Source organism: Cetorhinus maximus, chromosome 8 (genome assembly GCF_964194155.1).
Source record: "Cetorhinus maximus chromosome 8, sCetMax3.hap1.1, whole genome shotgun sequence".
Classification (NCBI taxonomy): domain Eukaryota; kingdom Metazoa; phylum Chordata; class Chondrichthyes; order Lamniformes; family Cetorhinidae; genus Cetorhinus; species Cetorhinus maximus.
In genome coordinates, this window is record NC_135886.1 from 2,796,415 (window position 1) to 2,817,692 (window position 21,278).

Consider the following 21,278-nt stretch of genomic DNA (forward strand, 5'->3'; position numbering starts at 1 on the left):
AATCAGATAAGTCTGCCATGTTTGCAAGAGAGAAGAAATCACTGTAGAAAAAAGTTAAAAGATGCCTTATCACCTACATAAGACTGACATGTTCCCAGAACACAAGAGCAAGAATACCAAGGTACAGGGGTAGGCCATTCAGCCCCTCCATGTTCTGCCACTCATTTACAACAGGCTGATCTGTATCTTAACTCCATCTACCCGTCTTGGTTCTGTAACCCTTTTATACAAAAACCTTAATCTTAGTTTTGAAGTTTTCAGTTGACTTGGCCTCAACAGCTTTATGGTGGAGAGTGTTTCAGATTTCCACTCCTCTTTGAAGAAGTGATTCCTGACAATGACTCTGAATGGTCTAGCTCAAATTTTAAAGTTGCTTCCCTATGACTGGAATCCCCCACCCAAGGAAATGTGTGTCAAATTGCACCCGCACTGGCTCTGGTTGCACTCTTGTCTTTGAGCCACAAGGTTGTGGGTTCAAGTCCCACAAAAAAAAGTCAAGTGCAGTACTGAAGGAATGCTGCATTGTTGGAGGTGCCGCCTTTCAGATGAGACATTAAACCAATGTCCTGTCTGCCCCATCAGGTGGACATAAAAGATCCTTTGGCACTATTTCACAGAAGAGCAGGGGAGCCCTCCCTGGTGCCCTGGTCATGTTTATTTACCAGGGTGACACCACAGCTGTGAGGTTGTACCTATCAGGAAAGGATGAACAGGCTGAGTCCTTTTACTCTCGAAATTCTGAGACTGAGGGGTGACCTAATGGAGGTGTTTAAAATTGATGTTTTGATAAAGTAGACACAGAAAGTATTTCCACTTGTGGGGAAGAGCAAAACTTAGAAACCGTCAGTACAAGAAATCAAATGTAGGGAATGCAGAATAAACTTCTTAAACCAGAGAGTGGTGAGAATGTGGAACTCATTAAAGCTGTGGCAAGAATTATAGATGTATTTAAGAGGAGGCTAGATAGGCATGATGAAAGAGCAAATAGTGGGTTATGCAGATAGTTAGATGAGGCTTGAGTGAAGCATTAAGGCCAGTGTTAACTGGTTGGATTGAATGGCCTGTCTTGTACTGTATATCGTATGTAATTATATATAATATCCTCGGTGAAGAGCACTTTTTGTTTTTTGATTCATCGAGGTCAGCTGTTGTCTATTTTGATTCGAATTCTGACAATGTTTCCGTTTGTCTTCATTGGCTCATTTAGCAGCACCTTGCTCCTCTCACTCAGAAGGTCGTGGGCTCAAGCCCCTACTCCAGAGAATTGAGCACATAATCCAGGCTGACACTCCGGTGCAGTACTGAGGGAGTGCTACACTGCCGGGGGTGCCGTCTTTCGAATGAGATGTTAAACTGAGGCCCTGCCAGTCCCATCGGGAGAACATAAACAATGCCATGACACGTTGAGAGACGATCAGGGCAGTTTCCTCCCAATGTCAGTCAACGTTGATCCCTCAACTTTAAAAAGAGAAACAGTTGCTGCAATCATATAATGTTTGTGGGATCCAGCTGCATGCAAATTGACTGCTGTGTTTACCATATTCCAACAGTGACTACTCTTCAAAAGTAATTTGTGATGTTTTAAGGTTGTGAAAGGCACAAGCTCTTTCCATTTGTCCTGGTCAGTCGCCTCCCAACACTTGAGTGTCTCTTCAGTGTAGTGAGAGCGGCTTATTGCTGCATCTATTTTTCACATCAAAATCCTGGTCAGTTCTCCATGAGTTACAAAACGTGTGGTGAAGGGAGTTGAATGGTTGTAATTCAATACGTGCTTTCTGCTGATATTCATGAAGTACTGAAGTTGCACTGTCCTGGATTATGACCAGCTTGTCATCCATTGTTCTGCACCCTTGACATTCCCTCCACATCATCCATTATTCTATATATTTCAGTGAAGTGAATTATAACATTGGCAAAATGACATTAATGGCACCAACTAATAGAATGTGTCCTTTCACACTTATTGACTTTGTATAGATCCACAACTCTATCGTTTCAAGGAAGCATTGATTTAGTCTCAGAGAACTAATAGAGAATGAGGGCATCAAGGGAGCAAATCTGAGAAATCTTTAATTGCCGGAGTTCAATTTTCATTGTGCAAGGCCAGTTTCCATTTTCTGGTCTATTGTTAGTAGATTTTAAAATCTTTAGAGATGGTGATTTAATATATTTTCAAAGTCTGTCTAAAGTTCAGGTTATTTTAATATTTAAAGTAAAGACTCGAGAATTTAGCCTGTTGGGTAAATGGATTCAATGCTCTGCTACTGAGCCACAGATCCCAGGAGTGTCCCACTTTAGATCAATTTGGTGCCAGCAATGGCTCAGTTGGATGCACTCTCATGTTAAGTCAGAAAGTTGTGCTTTGAATCCCACTCCAGAGGCTTGAGCGCAAAATCTAGGCTGACCCACCCCAAGTGCTGCAGTGTCTGAGGTGCTTTGTATGAGACATTAAGTTGAGGCCCTGCCCGGCCCACCAGATGGTCATAAAGACTCCCTGGCTATCGTTTCAAAAAATAGCATTGGAATTTTCTCTGGTGGCCTGGCCAATGTTTATCCATTAATCACCATCACGAAAGAAAAACTGCATACCTGGCCGTTACCACACTGCTGTTTGTGGGAGCTTGCTGTGCGCAAATTGGCCGCCATGCTTCCTACAAAGCAACAGTGACTGCCCTTCAAAAGGTAGGCTGTAAAATGCTTTGAGGTTGTGAAAGATGCTATACAAATGCAAGCTCTTCCCTCTGACTCATCTCTGCTCAGCTGGTCTCAACCCTAGTGTGTGGAGGTGGGGGTGGGGCTGATACTTGAATTGGTCATGATGTCCCTGAGCTGGGGAGGGAAATGTAAAATGTACAAATTAGGAGCAGGAGGAGGCCTTTCGACCACTTGAGCCTGCTCTGCCATTCAATAAGATCAGGGCTGATCTACCTCAGCTACACCTTCCAGCCCTAACCCTAATCCTTTGATTCCCTTAATCACCAAAAGTCTGTCGACCTCTGTCACCAGTAACTCACCAATGGGCATCCACAGCCCTCTAGGGTATAGAATTCTAAAGATTCATGAACCTTTGAGGGAAGGGAAAAGTGAGGCAAGCCCTTATTGCCTGGTTGCTATGCAGTGATCCCTGCCAAAAAATGCCGCCTGTTTAGATCATGTAAGGATAGGATCAGACTTTGATGCAAGCCATCACTTGTCCAGGTCCACACATGAGGAATGGTCAATTGGAAGGGGTTGCAGTGAGTAGCAGTGAAGAAAGCCGGCTACTGGGGAGCCAAGCATGGCATGAATCACTATTCTCAACAAAACCAGGGTGGTGTTAGGGTGGGAAATCCACACTCTGTTTGGGAAATGGATCTGATTGCAATCTGCTTTTCTCTCCTCTCCTCCATCCCTCTCCGCCACCACCAGAAGAAACATTCTCACAAGAACAGTGGACATACCAAAGAAGCCAGCCACCACCACAGTAGAGACCTTAAATCTCACAGTACCCCACCAACTGCCTACAAGGTTAGTAAGGTAGGTCTTTCAAAATGGACCTTGCATTCTGTAAGTTAATTGTTGTTCATTGGAATTATGTAAACTAGAATATGGGTGTTGCCTTTTCAGAATAGTTTGTTTTCGTTCCTGCTGTAAACTGTAGACTTCTGCCTCGGAGTAGTTCCACAGGCATTGGGTACCCCTTCCAGGTGTGAGCCAAGATTATTAGGTTAGTTGACTGCAGGAGGCATCACTGCTACGTCTCATCCTATTACCTGATTTTGGCTGCTTTTTCCAAGGGGGGGTGGGGATTACTGGATAGGTTTGTAGAAACAGGAACCTTGTTTTAATTATTTTTTAGCCTATATTGTGCTGAGGTAAAGTGTACTGGCCAACTTCCATTCTAGCTTGGATCAACCCATAGCGGACTGGCAATCTAATCTGAAACCTTTTGGTCCTTATGACTCGGTTGCAAACGAGGTTTTCCAGGGTATTGGGAGAGCTCCTTAAGCATTCCTGTAGACTGCGTGTTCTTAATTAACTATTAGGCAGGGGAGGGCCCTGTGCTGCATTCACATTAGCAATAATAACTACCTTTGTTTAATTATGCAGCCCCATTACAAAGAAGGGGCAAATGTGGGAAGTGGGATTCAACCGATGGTGCAAATTTCAATTGGTGCTTAGACCATGCTTTGAGACCTGACTGCAGACATGGAGGGCTGTCCTTGAACATAAGGTCAAGGTCAACCTGGTCAGCATGGGATGGGGAATTGGGACTAAAATGCTACAGCTTGATCTCTGATTCATGCTTCAGCTCATCAAGGCTGCACTCTGGAAGCCTCGCAGAATTTGCCTCATATTGACGGTTGGCTCAGGTCTTTTCTTTTGGTACGTGTGACACAATCAGCAGATTGTGCCGAAATTGTTGGCCAGCCCTGGGTCTGTCCTTGGGCTGCATCTTGGGCTTGAAACCCAGCATTGTTGTATCGTTCTGATGTGAGTTAAATGAATCATACCTTCAGATGGCAAGGGAGAGTAGCAGTCCACAGGGACTGTGTGCAGTGCTTGACGTTTGTCCTAGGCACTGTTCAGACATTCTTGATTGGCTGTCGAAACAGAGCAGCACTGCCTCATGCTGCTAATATTGGATCTCTTTGTTCTGTCTCCCTTTTTTCTTCCTCCCGTGTGTACTCGTGCTCTTTAACTTACTCACTCTCTCTCTCTCTCCCTCCTCTTTCTCTTGTGCTCTTTTTCTCTTTCTTTCCCTTTTCTCTCTCCTTTCTTTCTCTCTCCCTCTCCCTCTCTCTCTCTCCTTTCTCTCTCTCTCCTCTTTCTCTCTCTCTCTCCTCTTTCTCTCTCACCACCCCTCCTGCTTTGTTCCTGGGCACAGAAGTAGACGTTCTTATGACCAGTTGAGATCATGTGGATTTAATATTAAAAACCACCAGTGTAGTTTCCTCCACTGATTCTCCATCTGCTGCATCAAAGCTTCATATTAAAAGATTGGTCTGGCAGATTGAGTTCCATTATTGCACATTATGAGAATATAGAGTAATCAAATGTAATATCTTTTAATTAACAGGCTGGCAAGGATATTCTTGTAAAGGGGCACTCCAGCTCAAATGCCATTTCTGAAAAGGATAGACCAAAGAATGCAATACACACAGATCCACGCTCTGCTTTAATTCTGGCAAAAAGGGACAAACTGATGAAGGTATATATTTTCTATGGTGTTTGCCCCCCACCCCCCTTGAAAAATGAAATGCCAGCTGGAATTGTGCTTCCTGTTGGAACCATGAAGATGTTATCATCAGTGAAGGCATCTGCCAGGGTGAATAAATGATTTTTGAAAAATTTGTTCATGGGATATGGGCATCACTGGTAAAACTGGTATTTGTTGCCCATCCCTAATTGCCCTTGAAGAAATGGTGGTGAGCTGCCTCCTTGCTGCAATCCATGTGAGGTAGGTACTTCCACGGTACTGTTAGGGAGGGAATTCTAGTTTTTTGACCCAGCGACAGTGAAGAAATGGCGATATAGTTCCAAGTCAGGATGGTGCGGGGCTTGGAATGGAACTTGCAGGTGGTGGTGTTCCCATGTGTCTGCCGCCCTTGTTCTTCTGGAGGTGCAGTTGTGGAAGACGCTGTCAGGGGGGCCTTGGCGAGGTGCTGCAGTGCATCTTTTAAACGGTACACACACTGCTGTCTCTGTGCATTGGTGGTGAAGGAAGTGAATGTTTAAGGTGGTAGATGGGATTCTGATCAAGTGGACTATTTTGTTCTGGATGGTGTCAAGCCCCTTGAGTAGTGTTGGAGCTGAATTCATCCAGGCAAGTGGCGAGTATTTCATCGCACTCCTGCCTTGTGCTTTGTAGACGGTGGGGTAATGTGTGACACAAGGTTAGTGTGTGTGGGGCATTGAGTAACATCATGCCCCTATGGTTGAATACCCTTCTCCACTCACTGTCGGGCTTGCTATGTGAGGAGTGGCCATACAGCAAGGTGGATATAAGTTAGTTAATTAACCTTTCACAGATCACAGCAGAATAAGTCCAGGTGAACAATGACTCTTCCTCATGGCAGTAAGAATCTTTTGTGGAATGGGTTTGAGTGGTTTCAAACTTAATGCCTCCTGGGCACAGGCCAGAGGACCAAAAAAGTGTTGTAGGAAATGGGAATTATATGTAGCAGGGGATTCTTTTGTGAGATTAAGCCTGTTTGCATGTTGTTGGGATGGGATAGAGGCAAATTAATTTTGCATCCAATTTGTGCAGTACCTGATCTGAGAGGACTTGATAATGGTAACACCTCAAGTACAAACATTTTTCCCAGCTAGGAGTTATAAATGTACCTGTATCGTTGCTCTGAGATTTCCCAACTAATTGAAAAGAGGATAAAACATGGAATGGACAAAAACCATATGACTGCTTTGCATAATTTGGAACTATATTGTCATGGCCCCCACCCAACCCAGAGAAACATTGATCCATCCAGAAAAGCTTGTGTTCGACTGTCACAGCGACAGGCTTAAATCACTCCAAGATCTCACTCTCCTACCCTCCCCAGCAGCCCTATCCAAGTATTGCTAACCCTGTGTTGAGAGAAATTTCCTGGCATTGGTTCTAGGTCTGCCTTTATCCACTTTGAACCCAAGTTCCCTTCCCTGTTTTTTTTAAGTTGAAGTGGGTATTCCAGATTTATTTTTTCTACACCACATCCTGTCACTTTGTTCTTTTGCAGTGGCCTCCTGTCAACGCCAAAGAGCCCTGACTTACTCCCTTCTTTCACTGTAGCTTATTGCCCTGACTTTAGGGTTGGTTTGAAAGGGTGTGTAACGTTGTGAACAGGAGGGTCAGGTCATGCCTGAAATTTAAAACTTCAGTTATCATGCTATCGAACCTTGTTACTGCACATCTCTTACTGAGGTTTCCTGGATAAAATGACACTGGTTGCGGCTGGGAGTGAGTCAGTGAAGTGACCCCTTTACTGGCAACTAGAATGCTCTTCCTGTCTTTACAATGACGATGATGTTTGAATGAATGTCCCTCCCTCTGATAGAATAAAATCCAGTCAGGAAAATTCAGGTTGCACCGTGATGTCTTTGTGAAAACCCCATTTGGATGACGGGCACTAAGAAACCAGTTTGGACTCAAATTTTCAACACTTGGTTCTTCACATATAGAGCTTCCTTAACAAACAGCTGAGAAGTCCTAACAAAATTAGAATTTACTGTTGTCCTCCATGCACTTCTGCCGGAGTCACTGTAATCAGAGGCAAAGCTGTGGTGCATTTACCTTTGACATACGCAGGGGCTTCTATGGTCAATTGTAGCTCTCCATTTGCTGCCTCTGCTGAGATCAAACCTGGCACAGACCGGGATAAGTGCTAAGCAACTTAGCCAGCATTAACAAAGAGCCCTGGTATAGGCACCCGTGTGTAACACTTGACTTTCTTTCTTTTCTTGCTGTAGACCTACAGATTGGACTGTGAGACCTTTGCCATGGTAGCAAAGCAACTGGTCAACCAAGACCCCACAATAGAGAAACAGGTCCAGTTAGCTCTCAGGAAAAGTCTGCAGTTGATTGGTGAGCGATGTCTGGGAGAACTGAAGAAAAGTATCGCAAAGTACGATGAAGCAAATGCAGTGAAGAAATCAAAATGATTGTTACTGTAAAGACTCGCAGCCAAGTGTTCACATCAAGTTTTGGCATTTACTTGGCGGCTTTCTCTGCCAAAATTTATTCTCCCTCCTTTCCCTTCGGAAGGTTTTGGGGGGAGAAATTTGATCGTGTAGCATCTATGTCGACTTGCGTCGATTTCGCTGGGGGTGGGGGCAGTGCCGTGAGCCATGGAGGTAGTGCTCCGATACGTTTTGTACATTTTATGTACATTTTAAATGCAGCCATTTAATTGGGCTGTTGGAAATTTGTAAATGGAAAATCATAACAGAGGCAGGAGTTAGAGCTCCTTAGCTTTCAATTAAAGTGCATTATGATGGAGAAAAATAGACATTGCAATGGGTGACATCCTGAGTTGTCTTATCTTTTCAGAAAAGATCACTTTTCCAGTTGTTCATCCTTGTATATAAAAAGTTGGAGAATGTGCAGCGCAGCGAGTAAAAATGACTTAAAGCATTGTGCAGAGGCGTTAACAGGGTCATGCAGAAGAAACAGACACATCACTAGGGTCCAGGCCTGTGGTAGTTGAGCAAGTGTCAACAAAAGTTCAAGAAATGATTCCTACCTGTTGTTAGTTGAAATTGTGCTGTATGTTCATGTCTTCCAGTGTGTAGTTTGGATAGAATTGCAAAAGTTTTTAATTCACCACCACCATTATTGTTGCAAAAAAAATAAAGCTTTTTTTTTCAAAAATGTGTTAAATGATTATCAAACTTTTACTGTCTGTGTTCTTCCCTTCTACCCATGCACCCCCCTCCCTCCCTATCTTTTCCCTGCTTTTGTTCTAGTGGACCACAGACCATCTGTTTGGCCCTCCCTTGGTTTATAATTCATTATTCAGCAATTGCGAATGGATGGCTTGGCTTCCCGACTCAAACCACAGAGAGCATTTTCTTCAGAAAGTATTTTCCACAATAATAACTTGGACGCAAAACTGTGGAGACTGCAATTGTTCTCAACTGGCCCAAAAATGCTCGGCATAGGCACCGCAATGATACTGAAAATTCATCACCAGGCCCCCACGCCCCCACCTACACTGCTTTATAATAAAAAGCAAAATATTGCAGATCTGATATAAAAACAAAACTAAAAGTGCTGGGAAAGATTAACTGGTCTGGCAGCACTTGCGGAGAAGAAACAGAGTCAACATTTCGAGTCCGGTGAACTGACTTTATGCGTTAGTTTTGTGCTGTGGTTGACAAAGCAGTCTTGTCTCAAACTGCATCACCATTGTCATTTTTACTTGTCTTCCTTACCCCCCCCTCTCTGTGTCTCCTCAATCAACATTGTCTCCTTTGCCCTCACCACCTGAAGACACTTGTCTCAATCTCATTTGACGTTTGGTCTCCTGGTTGCCCGCTAGTCCTTTGCGTGGGTGACTTGGCTTCCCGGCTTCACCGACATCTCTCATGATTGCTTCAGAAACTTGGAATTAAAGCCCCAAAACAAGCAGGTCTCTGTTTTATACAGCAATCTCTTTTTGACGAATTTATTGTCACTCTGACAGGTTTACAATAAATTCTGACAATTTCTTCTGTAAATAAGCATTTGACATTCCAAATATTAAAGCACATTCTATTCAGCTTGTACATGCATCTAATAAGCATAAATAACATCCACAGTAATTAAATATGCATAAAATGCTATATAGAACACGTGTATATAAAAATGATTTTTATAGTCATTCTGTAAATTATGATATTTGTATTTACAGGAGCTTCAGCAAAGTTACCGTTAGGTAGTTACAAATCCAATAATGATGGTTTATTAGCCACAAAAGGGGTTGAGCTGAAACAGATCGCAGCTAATGTGGGCACACAGCCTGGAGACTGCACCCATGCCTTCAGGGGTATCAAAGGACCAGGTCTCCGTATCCAGTGTGCAGTTGTGCTCACAGACTAATATGGCATGATGGGGTTTTGAATGCTGCTGCTTCATATTTACCCGAAGAAGCGTCTCATTTGGATAAACTCAAAAGCAGAAACTCCTGGAAACGCTCAGCAGGTCAGGCAGCATCTGTAGAGAGAGAGAGAAACAGAGTTTAATGACTTTTCATCATTGGAAGTGTTAACTCTGCTTCTCTCTCTCCACGGGTGCGGCAGCGTTTTAGGTTTTTATTTCTGATTCCCAGTTTCCGCAGTGTTTTGCACCAAATGCACTAGTCGCTCTTTGGTAATTCACCATAGCAGGCAAATCTGGCAAGTTATCGGACTGCTGAGGGTACGATACATGAGCCTGGTGTCCTTCCACAAAGGATATTAGCAAGGGTGATTATATAGTGATCAGGAACATGATCCCCATTAAAAATCAGTTAAGGTCATGTCGATGGAGAAAGACTTACTAACTTGTACAATTGATTGATAATTGTATAATTCGATCAATGAAAACAGTTGGTGTTAATGGGGCATAAGAACCAATGGTGCACTTGGTAAACTGAGCGTACAGACCAGGAGGTCCCAGATTCAATTCCTGCTGTGCAGATTTAGCTGTTCTCAGTTGGGATGGTAGTAGGATCACTCAATTGTTGGCTTAATTTGACGAGGATGGAGTAAATCAGCCAGCGGTCCATTCCTGCCTGCTGTGACTTAACGCCAGAAAGTACGAGTGTGTACATGTCGTGTCCCCATTGTGACCGAGTTGCCTGCTAAAGTCGTTGTCCAGGTTTACACATGAACACTGACCATTTGGACAAGGTACCAGAGGGCAACTATTGGCAATGAAAACATAGCCCAGCAATGGAACTACACCGGAGCAAAGAGGGGGAGACGTTGTCATCAAAAAAAAGCCTCAAAGTCATTGGGAGAAACCATTACTTCAAATCCATCTTCCATTTGATAATATTTAACATACATTCACTACAGGTTTAAATACACAGCCTTGCCCAGGATTAAGAGGCTGCCTAGGAAATGGTGCAGTTTTTGTTCTTGTGCTCTCTCTTCCTCTGTGATTTGGCTCTCTGTGCCAGCATGATGTCAGGTACGACATTAGGTTGACGAGGCTCCCGACTGTAGTGGCAACCGTTGCTTGTTTTCGGTTGTGGGATTGGTTGTCCTAGAAAATAACCCTCCTCTTCTGAGTCAGAGGAAGAGGAAGAACACGTTGAGCAGCAGCCATCATCATCTTCACAGCACAAACTGAGAAAGTTATTCAAGGTGATGTTCTGAAGGCCACTGTCCCCTTCCCTATAAAAGGGTTGTTGTTTATGAGACAGCTTAGCTTGGGGCTTCTGACATATGGTTGTCTGTATTAACTGGTTATAATGTTCCAAATAAGTATTGTTATTAGCGCTTTCCAAAGATCGCTCAGTGATTGTGTGAAGAGCCTCATCAGAACATGATCTCTGAACTCTTCTTGATTGGTGACGATGACTTCGGTAGTTACCTTTATGCCTGTATACTTTCCTTCGAGTTTGCTCACTCATTGGTGTCTGCTGGCACCTGGTTCTTTCCTTGGGCTTTGAAAACGTGGTATCACAGAAGGTGATTTGTTGGGGTCTAACTTGGGCTGCAGTCCTTCTTACTGGAGACATGGACTCTTGCTTCCACCTTGACTTTTGCGCCATCCCCTCTGTTTGCTTGGAGCTCAAGGAATGGAGGGACTCGGTGCTTCTTTTATGGGAGGAGGATTTAAGAATTCCAAAGTTGCTCTGTTGCTCAAATTCCTTTCCTGCTTCGAGGTTGTATTCTTGGTCAGGAGGACTAGTCAGGAGCAGCTTGTGGTTGTCTTTGTTTGAAGCTCCTAGGGGAAGAAGTGGAACTTATTAGATCGTAAGAAATTAAGCTCCCTCCCATTCCAACTGATACAATATCAAGGGAGAGCAATGCATTGGCACATCGTTTGAACATTATGAAGTTGAAGGGAAAGCACATACAGAAATTGCATAAATCTAGGCTGTTCATATGCAGTTGTAGATCAATGGTGCTGAGAGTCTAAGATCAGGATAAGAGTGTTATCTTGGGGATGGGAGCCTATATTTAATAGGGGAACAATATACTGTCACTTAAATCCATTTTGTTTTTGTAAATAGGATTCCTAACATGTACAATTATTTTTCAAGCTGTAACCAGTTTTGCTGCATCTTTAGTACTGACTACTTACATGGATTTTAGCTAAACTCATCATTAATGTTTCAAAAGTCATTCTTTAGGGTGAAGCTGTATTTGACTACTTTGTCTTTTCAATTAAACTGTTAAAGATTTTTTTGCCGTTGGCTTTCTCTTTTCAAAAAAAAAGTTTCTGAAAATTTAAGAGTGCTGTATATACAATCTCTGAAATGAAGTTTACTCCAGACGCAGAGCAATCTCACTTCAGCTATGGATGGATTTGGCTCATGGCCCAAACGATCACAATGACTGGTCAGGAACTCGGAAGTTGGTTGTCCCTAAAATGTACAGCTGGTTCAGTTGAGGACTATTAAAGGGAACTTTAAACAGCTGATTGAATAGTTGCTCAGCCTTTCCTTCAATAGGCGCTACTCAGAACATTGGTGCAAACATATGTTCACCCTTTTCCTGATTTTACTCCGTTCGTTGCTGTAGAGCATCAGTCAAGGCTCAGTTGGTAGCACACTTGCCTCGAGATCTCAAGGCTTTGGGTTTAAGTCCCACTCCAGGGCTTGGACATGCAAATCAAGGCTGGTGCGGTACTGATGAAATGGTGCACTGCTGGACCTAGGCCCCCTCCTGCTCTAGTTGGTGTAAAAGATCCCATGGCGCTATTTTGAAGAAGAGCAGGGGAGTTCTCCCCGGTATCCTGGCCAATATTTATCCCTCACTCAGCAACACGAAATAACAGATTATGAGGTCGTTATCACATTGCTGTTTGTGGGAGTTTGCTGTGCACAAATTGACTGCTGCAATTCCTACATTACAACATTGACTGCACTTCAAAAGTACTTCATTGGTTGTAAAATGCTTTGAGACTTCTGGTGGTCATGAAAAGAGCTATATAAATGCAAGTCTTTCTTTTGTTCTTGATCCATTCACTGAGCACTGGTTACAGTGCTGGTGAGCACCAAGCAGCATTGCCCAGGGGTGTGTCACTAGTTGAGGTTATATTTTAATTCAGATTTTGTAGCTCAGTCTCGAGGAATTAGTTCCCAGCATTCATGATGTTCAGTCAGTTTTCTGTGGGTCCTATGTTGGACCCATAGACCCAGGTAAAGCCAGGCTACAAAAACAAATACAGTAACCGCTTGGCTCACTCCAGTTTCTTCCATTTTGAGTCATCCTTGGGCTGCATTTATAGTTAATCAGCAAAGGACAACTAACAGCTCATTCCCTATGTCATTGCTAACTTGTGGATCTTGCACAAGAGTATGAACAAGAGTACAAACTGAGGCAAACATCTTTCAACAATAGGGGACTGCCACATAATTGAACAGCACTGATCACTATAAGCAAGCATGAAATCGGATGAGATGTGTATTTGGAAGGCAAATTCTGATCATTATAAGCAACTATTGGTGCAAATGGTGTTCAGTATAACCAGACTTCAAGCTAATTCACAAGTGCAGTGTTGTTGGATTTGATGATTTTTTAAACAAAAACTAAAATATGGAAAAGATTTGGGCAACCTACCTACAGAATTTGCTTTTACATAACACTCCTTGCAACCCATTAATTACTTTTTGAATTTTAATTACTGCTATGGTGTAGATAAATCCAGATACAAGAGGAGATGGCTTAGTGGTAATGTCACTGGACTGGTAATCCAGAGGCCTGGCTAATGCTCTGGGGACATGGGTTCAAGTCCCACCATGGCAGCAACTGGAATTCAAGTTCAATTAATAAAACCTGGAATTGAAAGCTAGTCTCAGTAATGGTGACCATGTAGCTAATGTTGTAAAAACCCATCTGGTTTGCTAATGCCCCTTTAGGGAAGGAAATCTGCCACCCTTACCTGGTCTGGCCTACATGTGACTCCAGACCTACAGCAATGTGGTTGACTCTTAACTGCACTCTGAAATGGCCTAACCAAGCCACTCAGTTCAAGGGCAATTAGGGATGGGCAACAAATACTGGCCTTGCCATGAAAAATTTAAAAAAAATCAGAAATTTTCTTGAGCCTGGTCATGACAGATTGGCAGAATCACCAGATAAAACATGTGAATAGGATTTTCACTGAATTATGGTGGCTTGGCAAATCTGTTTGTGATTTTGGTGGAGGCATAAAGGTCACCATAAGAACTCCCTCCTCGAGTAATGCCTTGAATCTATTATGTCCACCTGAGGAGGTTTACTGTCTCATCTGAAAGAGTAACTTCCAATAATAATAGTGTAAAATAATTCCTTATGACAGGAGCTGCCATACAATTGTACTTCATTGGCTGTAAAGTGCTTTGGACTTTCTGAGGTCATGAAAGGTGCTGTGTAATTGTAAGTCTTTTTATCCTTATGAATTTTATCAGAAGATGACTTTGGTCTTGTATTATTTGGTCTTTGGTCCCAGGACTTTGCTCTTGTATTATTTATTATTTAGGAGCTAGGAGGTAATACACTTTGGATTCACAAAAGGTGGTCATGCATTCTGGTTTGCAACTTAAGAGTTGTCATGTTTGAGATGAGAAGTGCCTTTTGCCTTTACCCTTCATCATATCATAATTGTTCTGCTCTTTCATTGATACTTTACGCTTCCAAATTTTAGGCTATGATCAAATTAAAAGTGATGGGTAAGCTATGTTTTCCCCTTAAAGTGTAAGCTCCAAGGAGAGGTGATATGGCTAAGGACAAGATGTACTTAAATCATTAATCAGTTACCAAGTTCGAGCAATAGGAGATGATTAATCAAGATATGGATCATAAACCCTTGCTATTATCTATTTAATAGGGGTTAGTTTGACAGGAAAAATTGTCATGCAGATACGAACTGGATATGATGCAGTTTTTTGCATCGTGTGTAGGTGACCTTGTAACACTGGGTAGCATTTGCAGACCCGGCCCAGGACTTGCTGGCCAAGGAAGGTGCATTCATAATGCAGCCAAACAGGGTTGAGTATCAACCTGCAAATCCTTCCAACACATGCCAATGGCAGCTGGTAAGAGCGGGAGAGATTCCTGGTTAGCCATGTGATGAAGAGAACATTGGAGCCTCCAGCATCAGTATCCATAGCTCCAGACTACAACATGCTTATAAAAGTATAAGTTGTCACAGCAACTCAGACTCCCTGAGTGAACTGTGACACACCATCACCATACTTAGTCATGACAGTGAAGAATAAATTAAGATAAAGTATTGTGGAAAAGAGGGACACGGGCAATTGACTATTCAATTCACAGGCCCTAACCTTGAACAGTTGGGTAGACTCCAATACACTTCTGGCCTCAATTTGGTTCACCTCCATGCAAATGATCCTGGGGCTTGAAAGTCAGCCGTGCTTTCACAGAAGTCCCGCCCTGTTGGACGTGCCTCTTACTTGGACAGCTTAGGCCAGTGTGCAAGCAGAAGATACCTCGATGAGGATTAAGCAATAACGCATTGGCCCTGCAAATCCTCAGCGTCTCTAGGCAAATGGGAATCTAATGTTGATCTCTGCTCCTGACCCCACTGAAGTAAACTTAGGTCAGGGCGAGGTCAAAGGATTTTTCCTAAAGTTGCCATGTCCTTGCAATTTCAAAGGTGTTCAGGCTCGGATGCGGAGGTGGGCACCACTTACACTTTTGAATTGATCTTCACTGAATGGACAGATTGCGGGCATAAAGGGGGCAGGAGTCACAGGAATCCAAGCAGGGGAAGCGACCCTGCTAGTTACACCTCTTTGTGACATGGGACTGTGCGGGGCGGGGTTCATGTTTGGGGTGGATGGATACTCTGTCTGCCCCCGCTTCCAAAGGACAATTGTCACAACCTCTCTTCCGGGTGGAAGTCCGGTGGTCCTGCCTACTCCAGACCTCTTCAATCGAATTTATGCCATAGGCCCTGGAGAAACGTGGGGCTATTACGCTTCATCCTCGCTCATTAGCCTTAAAATGCAATAGGTGACTGAACTCCGTATACCCAGCTGTATACACTACACCTCTGTAAGGCAATGGCTGAACTAAGGAAGCATCACAGTCAGGCTCAAAACTATCTGTACATGGTGACTTCTGGAAAAAAGTCAGGGGGGGTTCATGCTCCTCCCAAGCCCAGGGGTGCCGTGGCAAGATGCCGCACCTTCACCAGTGTCCTAGCTATGAGCAACTAACTTAAAACAGGCTGGGAACTGAGCTTCTGATCTGCTGATTGCTATCGTTCTTATCCTTCTCATCAATCCATTTAGCTCCTATCACTGGGTGGGGTTGGGAGGAGCAGCGAAGGAGAGAGTAGAAGCCATTCTTAGCATGAGATTGGTTATCACTCCTGCAATAATTTTATTACCTGAAATCTGGATAGTGGCCGAGGAACCTTGATGGCTTCTTCCAACTTTCTGTTCTGTCATCTTGTCTCTCAGGTTCTGAGGTGAAGTTTCCAACCATGTTTGCTGATCCTGTGCAGCACATTCTGAACCAACCTGAACATCCAACCACTGATTCTGTTTGTTCCAAAAGGACTTGGTGGGACTATCCGATACATCTCCGAGTTGGCCTCCCTGTTGAACGCAGTACTTGTCTAGCTGATGTTTGAAAGCCAGGCCTTGATCAAGAGCCAAAGGTTCCATAGCCATTGTTTTCATCATCGTTTGGTCTTCAACAGGCCAAACCTCATGCCCATTACTTAGGGACGTATTGTCAATAACTTTCATGGCATTTTCAAGTCCACCTTTTAGCCAATTAAAATTACATAATGTTGCTGAATTATCATCTCTTTTGTCTGATTCTGGACCATAGGTCAAAATTTCAACCTTACAGTCTTTCTCGTTTGTGAGATTGTCATTCTCCGAAGCCCACGCCTCTAACCTCCTTGCCTCATTTTGAGGCTCAGCATCTTTTTCCAACAACTCATAGTCCGTCTGCCAGTGCTGAAGTTTAACAGAACTCTTGCATTGCTTCTTGAGCTCTGACACATGATTATCTTCGCTGTCAGTTGCTTGGTCTTTGATACTGAGAATGTCCACATGTTGAAGAATACAGTCTGTGTTGTCCACAGGCAGTGTTTCAATGGTTTGGCTGTAGTGACGATTTTGGGGTGGTGAAGTGTTGCTGGCCGACGGGTCTTCTCCAAGACTGAAAGCACAACTCGATTCCTGGGACTGCGTTGACTGAAAAGCAGAGTCGGAGGAATCTGATCCACCAGGTTCTTCCACTTGGCTGCACGTTATAGAGCAGAAGACCTGGCCATGCCAGGAAGTGAAGGTACAGCCTAAGAGAGGCTTCTTGCATTGAGTACATGAAAAGCAGGAGTTGGTTGCGTGCCAGTGCTGACCACTGAATGTTATTTGCCCATAGTCGATACCTGTTGATTTAATAACACAACACTGAATGTATGTCTCTTACAAGAAATTAAAAGATTTTTCATAACTTAAGGATGAGGACATGCAAAACGGAAAAAAAGCGGGAAAATGACATAGCCATTAACAAATGGTGACAACTTATTACGAAATACCGTGGATTGTGTTTTTTTAAAAAAAAACATAGGTTTGTTTGAATACTGCCTAAGAATGACCTCATTGAGAACCCTATAATATTGGGATTATTTTCGAGGAGATGAAAATAACAAAGTTGAAAAGACAAGATTGCTGAAAGCCTTTGGATTAAGAGCGGCTGCTAATTCAACTCCTTTGTATCTTGCAGCCTGACTTGGTGTCTGTTTTCCAAACCACGATGTGAAAAGCTTTAGAGCTCTTTTATGTTAAGGCGGCAATATAAATGGACATAGTTGTTGTTAGTCTCAGTAACAGATCCATAATTATAGCATTAGCATTCACTATTCAAATAAAAATAACCTCTTTAACATAAAAAGGCAACGATGCAGAGAAAGATTGAAGTTTTAATTGGAGGGAAGACTTTACCTTAACAATGCATTAAAATTCCAGTCTAGCTCTTGAGTAAAGACAGTTGGGAATTTTCTTTTTATATGTTCTCTAATTATCTCTCTTGCCCATTTTGGATTTTACTTTTATTCTTATATACTTACTAATTATCTCTCTGCAGGTTTCACAATACTCTGCGTAAAGCGTCTCAAAGCAGCCACAGCAATATGGCTGCCCTTCCTTCATGATGTATTTCTGTCCTCCTAGAATTACTTCACATTCAGTACAGCTGAAGTGGTCCATATGCCAATATCTGCCTTCTGCCTCTGTGCACTCTTCAGCAAAGATCAACTGAAATGTCATAGAGAGAAAAAAAAACAATCATTGTTATTATCACACTGTAATGACACTCTACATTCCAACACATTAACCCTTCACCCACACGGCATGAATGAAATAACGTGGCAGTGGAACGCGCACCTTGTTCCCCCCCATGGCATCATCATTCTGGCACCCCCCCCACCAATTTTACCTGCCTGAATTCAAGGTTGAGAAGGCCACCTGTGCCAGAGGAGTGGGGGCCTAATTGAAATAGAAGTGTCGCATTCTGATGACATCATTAGACTTGTACATCATTTTTACCTTGTACCCGTCTTCGGCCCACACAGTATTCCAAGCAGTCAGTGAAAGCCCATGGCAGTTAGAATCCTGGCGGTAGGAGGCCCTAGTACGTGACTTCTTTTTGAAAGGTTCATTGTGCAAGGGTATCTTGGGCCTCTCCTGCTGTTAGTCCCGATCACTTACCAGCCCTCTTCCCCAATCCATGTTAACTTTGCCAGGACCATTTTCACGTGTTTGTGGCAGTGGTCTCTCCCCCCACTTCCCCCACCAATTTTGCCTCCCCACCCATCCAGCTACTTGAGCTGTAAGTTAGCGTCCCTGCATACAAATGAGGCCTGGGGGTACCGGATGGTTCTCTCACCACCACCCCACAACACCTCCCTTCACTTTGGCTGTCCATACTCCCGATTCCCAACCAGAGTTAAAATTGATCTTAATCTTCCTTCAGATTGCTAACTTTCAGAGCACAGGTCAACCCTCAATGCATCGGCTGAATCGCTAAATCCTGATCTCCTTTGATGGCCCAGTGAAATTCTCTTTTTTACTTAATTATTCAAGGACACAATTTCCTTACGACTCTTACGAATCAAGCCAAGCCAACAGCTCTCACCCCTTTGTCATTACTCATAGTCGTTCATCTACTCATATTCTTGGCCTCACCATGTCCTCTTACTCTAAAACCAGTTGCAACGAGTTTATTTGCTAAACCTTTCTTCTCAACAATTTTTAACTTCCTCTAAGGACAAGTTCCATGCAAGGCTCGACGGCTTCTATGTCTGAGAAATTTTATTCTTTTCCTCCACTCTCGAGAAACTGCATCTCATCTGAGAAGTATCTTTTTCCTCCTCTGAATTCTCCATCCTCTCTGTCACAACCCTGGCTTTCTTGATGTATGGCCATTGCTCCTCTCAGCATTCCTCGCTTGTTCCTGCTGAACTTCCAATACACACATTCCCTTCTTTACACTGTTGAAACCAGATCTGGTGCACCATGTTTAACCCTAACTCCTAGAACCAATAAAGCTGTGGAACTCTTGGATAACTCTTGTGGAAAAAGTCAACGACTGAGAGAAGGGAAAAGGGAACTTGTGGTGGAAAAATAACACAATTTATGCCAGAACGCTAATCCTAAAGTTTTGATGTGAGGAGGAATAAGACTGTCGAGTGCTGCCATTCTCAATGGGACAGAAGATTTGAGAGCTTGGTTGGTGCAGGCAATACTTGTTGGCGATGACCAATGCTTAATTCTCATTAGCTAATTCGGCAGTGTGTGTAAACAAACTGCTCTCCAGTGTTGGAGACAAACAGCAACTGGCCAGAGGCAGGTTTAGCCCAATCCCCTTTAACAATAAGACTTGCTCGGAATAGCAATTGGAGTAGAAGGGGATAAGGAAAGACACTCACCTGGTCACATGACGCACAGCGTGGTTTAAAGAGGTCAGCGTGGTGCCGACCACAGTATATCTTCCCTTCCTGGTAAAAGTAAATGAGGTCCACCAGTAGTTCCTGACAGGTGATGCATCCAAAGCAGTAAGGGTGCCAACATGTGCGGTTCCCAGCTCTCTGAGCAAAGACTGCAACATCCCCTCCGTTTATCTTCCCACCACACTGAAAATGCATGAACAGGTATTCGGATATACATCTTACACAAGGCTTCTTTTCACAACATTAAAATTCTCATCCGTGTTTTCTTATCTGACCATGGTCTCGCCCTTCCCGATCTTTGTGGTCTTCTCCAACCCTACACCCCATCCAATTCTGGCCTCTTGCCCGCAACCTGATTTTAGTTGCTCCAGCCTTCAGCTGCCTAGGCTCTGAAATTCTCTCCCTAAACCTCTACTCTCTACCTCTCTCTCCTCCTTTAAGAGGCTCCTTAAAAACCTACTTCTTTGACCAAGCTTTTGGTTACCTGCCCTAATGTCTCCTGGCTCAGTGACACACTCTGTTTGATAATGCTCCTGTGAAGTGCCTTGGAATGTTTCACTACATTAAAGGCGCTATGTAAATGCAAGTTACAAGAGATGGGGAGGTGATTCACTTTGATCAGTTTTTCCACCAACCTTTTCTAGGCCTCAGGTAGACAATGTGAACCTAACAAACAAAATATAACCTTTCACTGGCTGTTGTTTTTGTTTATTCCATATATATGCAGTCAATTTCAGAGTCAAAATGACCCTTTGTTTCAAACTCCATTTCCTTGAAATGAACTCTAGTGTCAAGCCGTGTATGGCTGTCTCATGGTTGTATTTCTCTTGTAGCAGCAGTCCTAGTCCCTGGAGGAGACACTCTGTAACAATAGCTGCACCCACTCTTCAGTGCACCATCTGTCAACCCGAGCAGTCAGGCTCCTTCGACAGCACCTTCCAAACCCACAACCTCTACCATCTAGAAGGACAAGGGCAGCAGATACATGGGAACACCACCACCTGGAAGTTCCCCTCCAAACCACTCAGCATCCTGACTTGGAAATATATCGCTGTTCCTTCACTATCGCTGGGTCAAAATCCTGGAATTCCCTCCCTAACAGCACTGTGGGTGTACCTACACCACATGGACTGCAGCGGTTCAAGAAGGCAGCTCACCACCACCTTCTTAAGGGCAATTAGGGATGGGCAATAAATGCTGGCCCAGCCAGCGAAGCCTATATTCCTTGAATGAATAAAAGAAAAATAATGTATATAGGTAAGTATAAAACTCTGAAGGGGAAAAATTAGCAGCACTACGGGAAAAGTGGAGGGAAGTGTGAGTAATTGGAAAACTCTTTCAGAGAGTTAGCATAGTTATGATGGGCTGAATGGCTTCCTTCTATGCTGTAAGATTCTATGATTCTAAATGATGATGCAGATGTAAATTATGACATTAAGACCTTGTGTAGGTCTCATTTTTATCAGTGCTGTTAAAAGTTCTGATATGTTTTTTGGTCTTTTCTATATTCTATCTTAGCAAATCACCCCCTTGTTTTTTGTGTTATGTTTGCAGTTATAGCAATATGATTCTTACACAAAGTCAAAGGTATATGCACATCAAATATATTCTACGCTCTTTATCTGATCTTATAAACCCATCTGGTTCACTAATGTCCTCTAGGGAAGGAAATCTGCCATCCTTACCTGGTCTG

General features: G+C 43.3%; 2 protein-coding genes across 5 annotated transcripts in view; one reads left to right on the top strand and one right to left on the bottom strand.

The window, feature by feature from the left end:
* The window catches only part of LOC144683360 (uncharacterized), a 58,645-nt gene extending 50,308 nt beyond the window's left edge, over positions 1 to 8,337 (top strand). For both annotated transcript variants that reach the window (XM_078546302.1, XM_078546303.1), the window contains 3 exons: positions 3,409 to 3,516; positions 5,060 to 5,191; positions 7,447 to 8,337. In XM_078546302.1, coding sequence (XP_078402428.1) covers positions 3,409 to 3,516; positions 5,060 to 5,191; positions 7,447 to 7,638 — 432 coding nt within the window. In that variant the 3' untranslated portion in view covers positions 7,639 to 8,337. The remainder of the gene's footprint in view (positions 1 to 3,408; positions 3,517 to 5,059; positions 5,192 to 7,446) is intronic.
* Positions 8,338 to 9,110: 773 nt separating this feature from the next.
* Positions 9,111 to 21,278, bottom strand: part of LOC144683364 (prickle-like protein 1) — a 121,441-nt gene continuing 109,273 nt past the window's right edge. For all 3 annotated transcript variants that reach the window (XM_078546308.1, XM_078546309.1, XM_078546310.1), the window contains exons 5-8: positions 19,565 to 19,768; positions 17,705 to 17,891; positions 16,010 to 17,023; positions 9,111 to 11,392 (exon numbers count right to left, since the gene is read on the bottom strand). In XM_078546308.1, the coding sequence (XP_078402434.1) occupies positions 10,554 to 11,392; positions 16,010 to 17,023; positions 17,705 to 17,891; positions 19,565 to 19,768 (2,244 nt within the window). In that variant the 3' untranslated portion in view covers positions 9,111 to 10,553. The remainder of the gene's footprint in view (positions 11,393 to 16,009; positions 17,024 to 17,704; positions 17,892 to 19,564; positions 19,769 to 21,278) is intronic.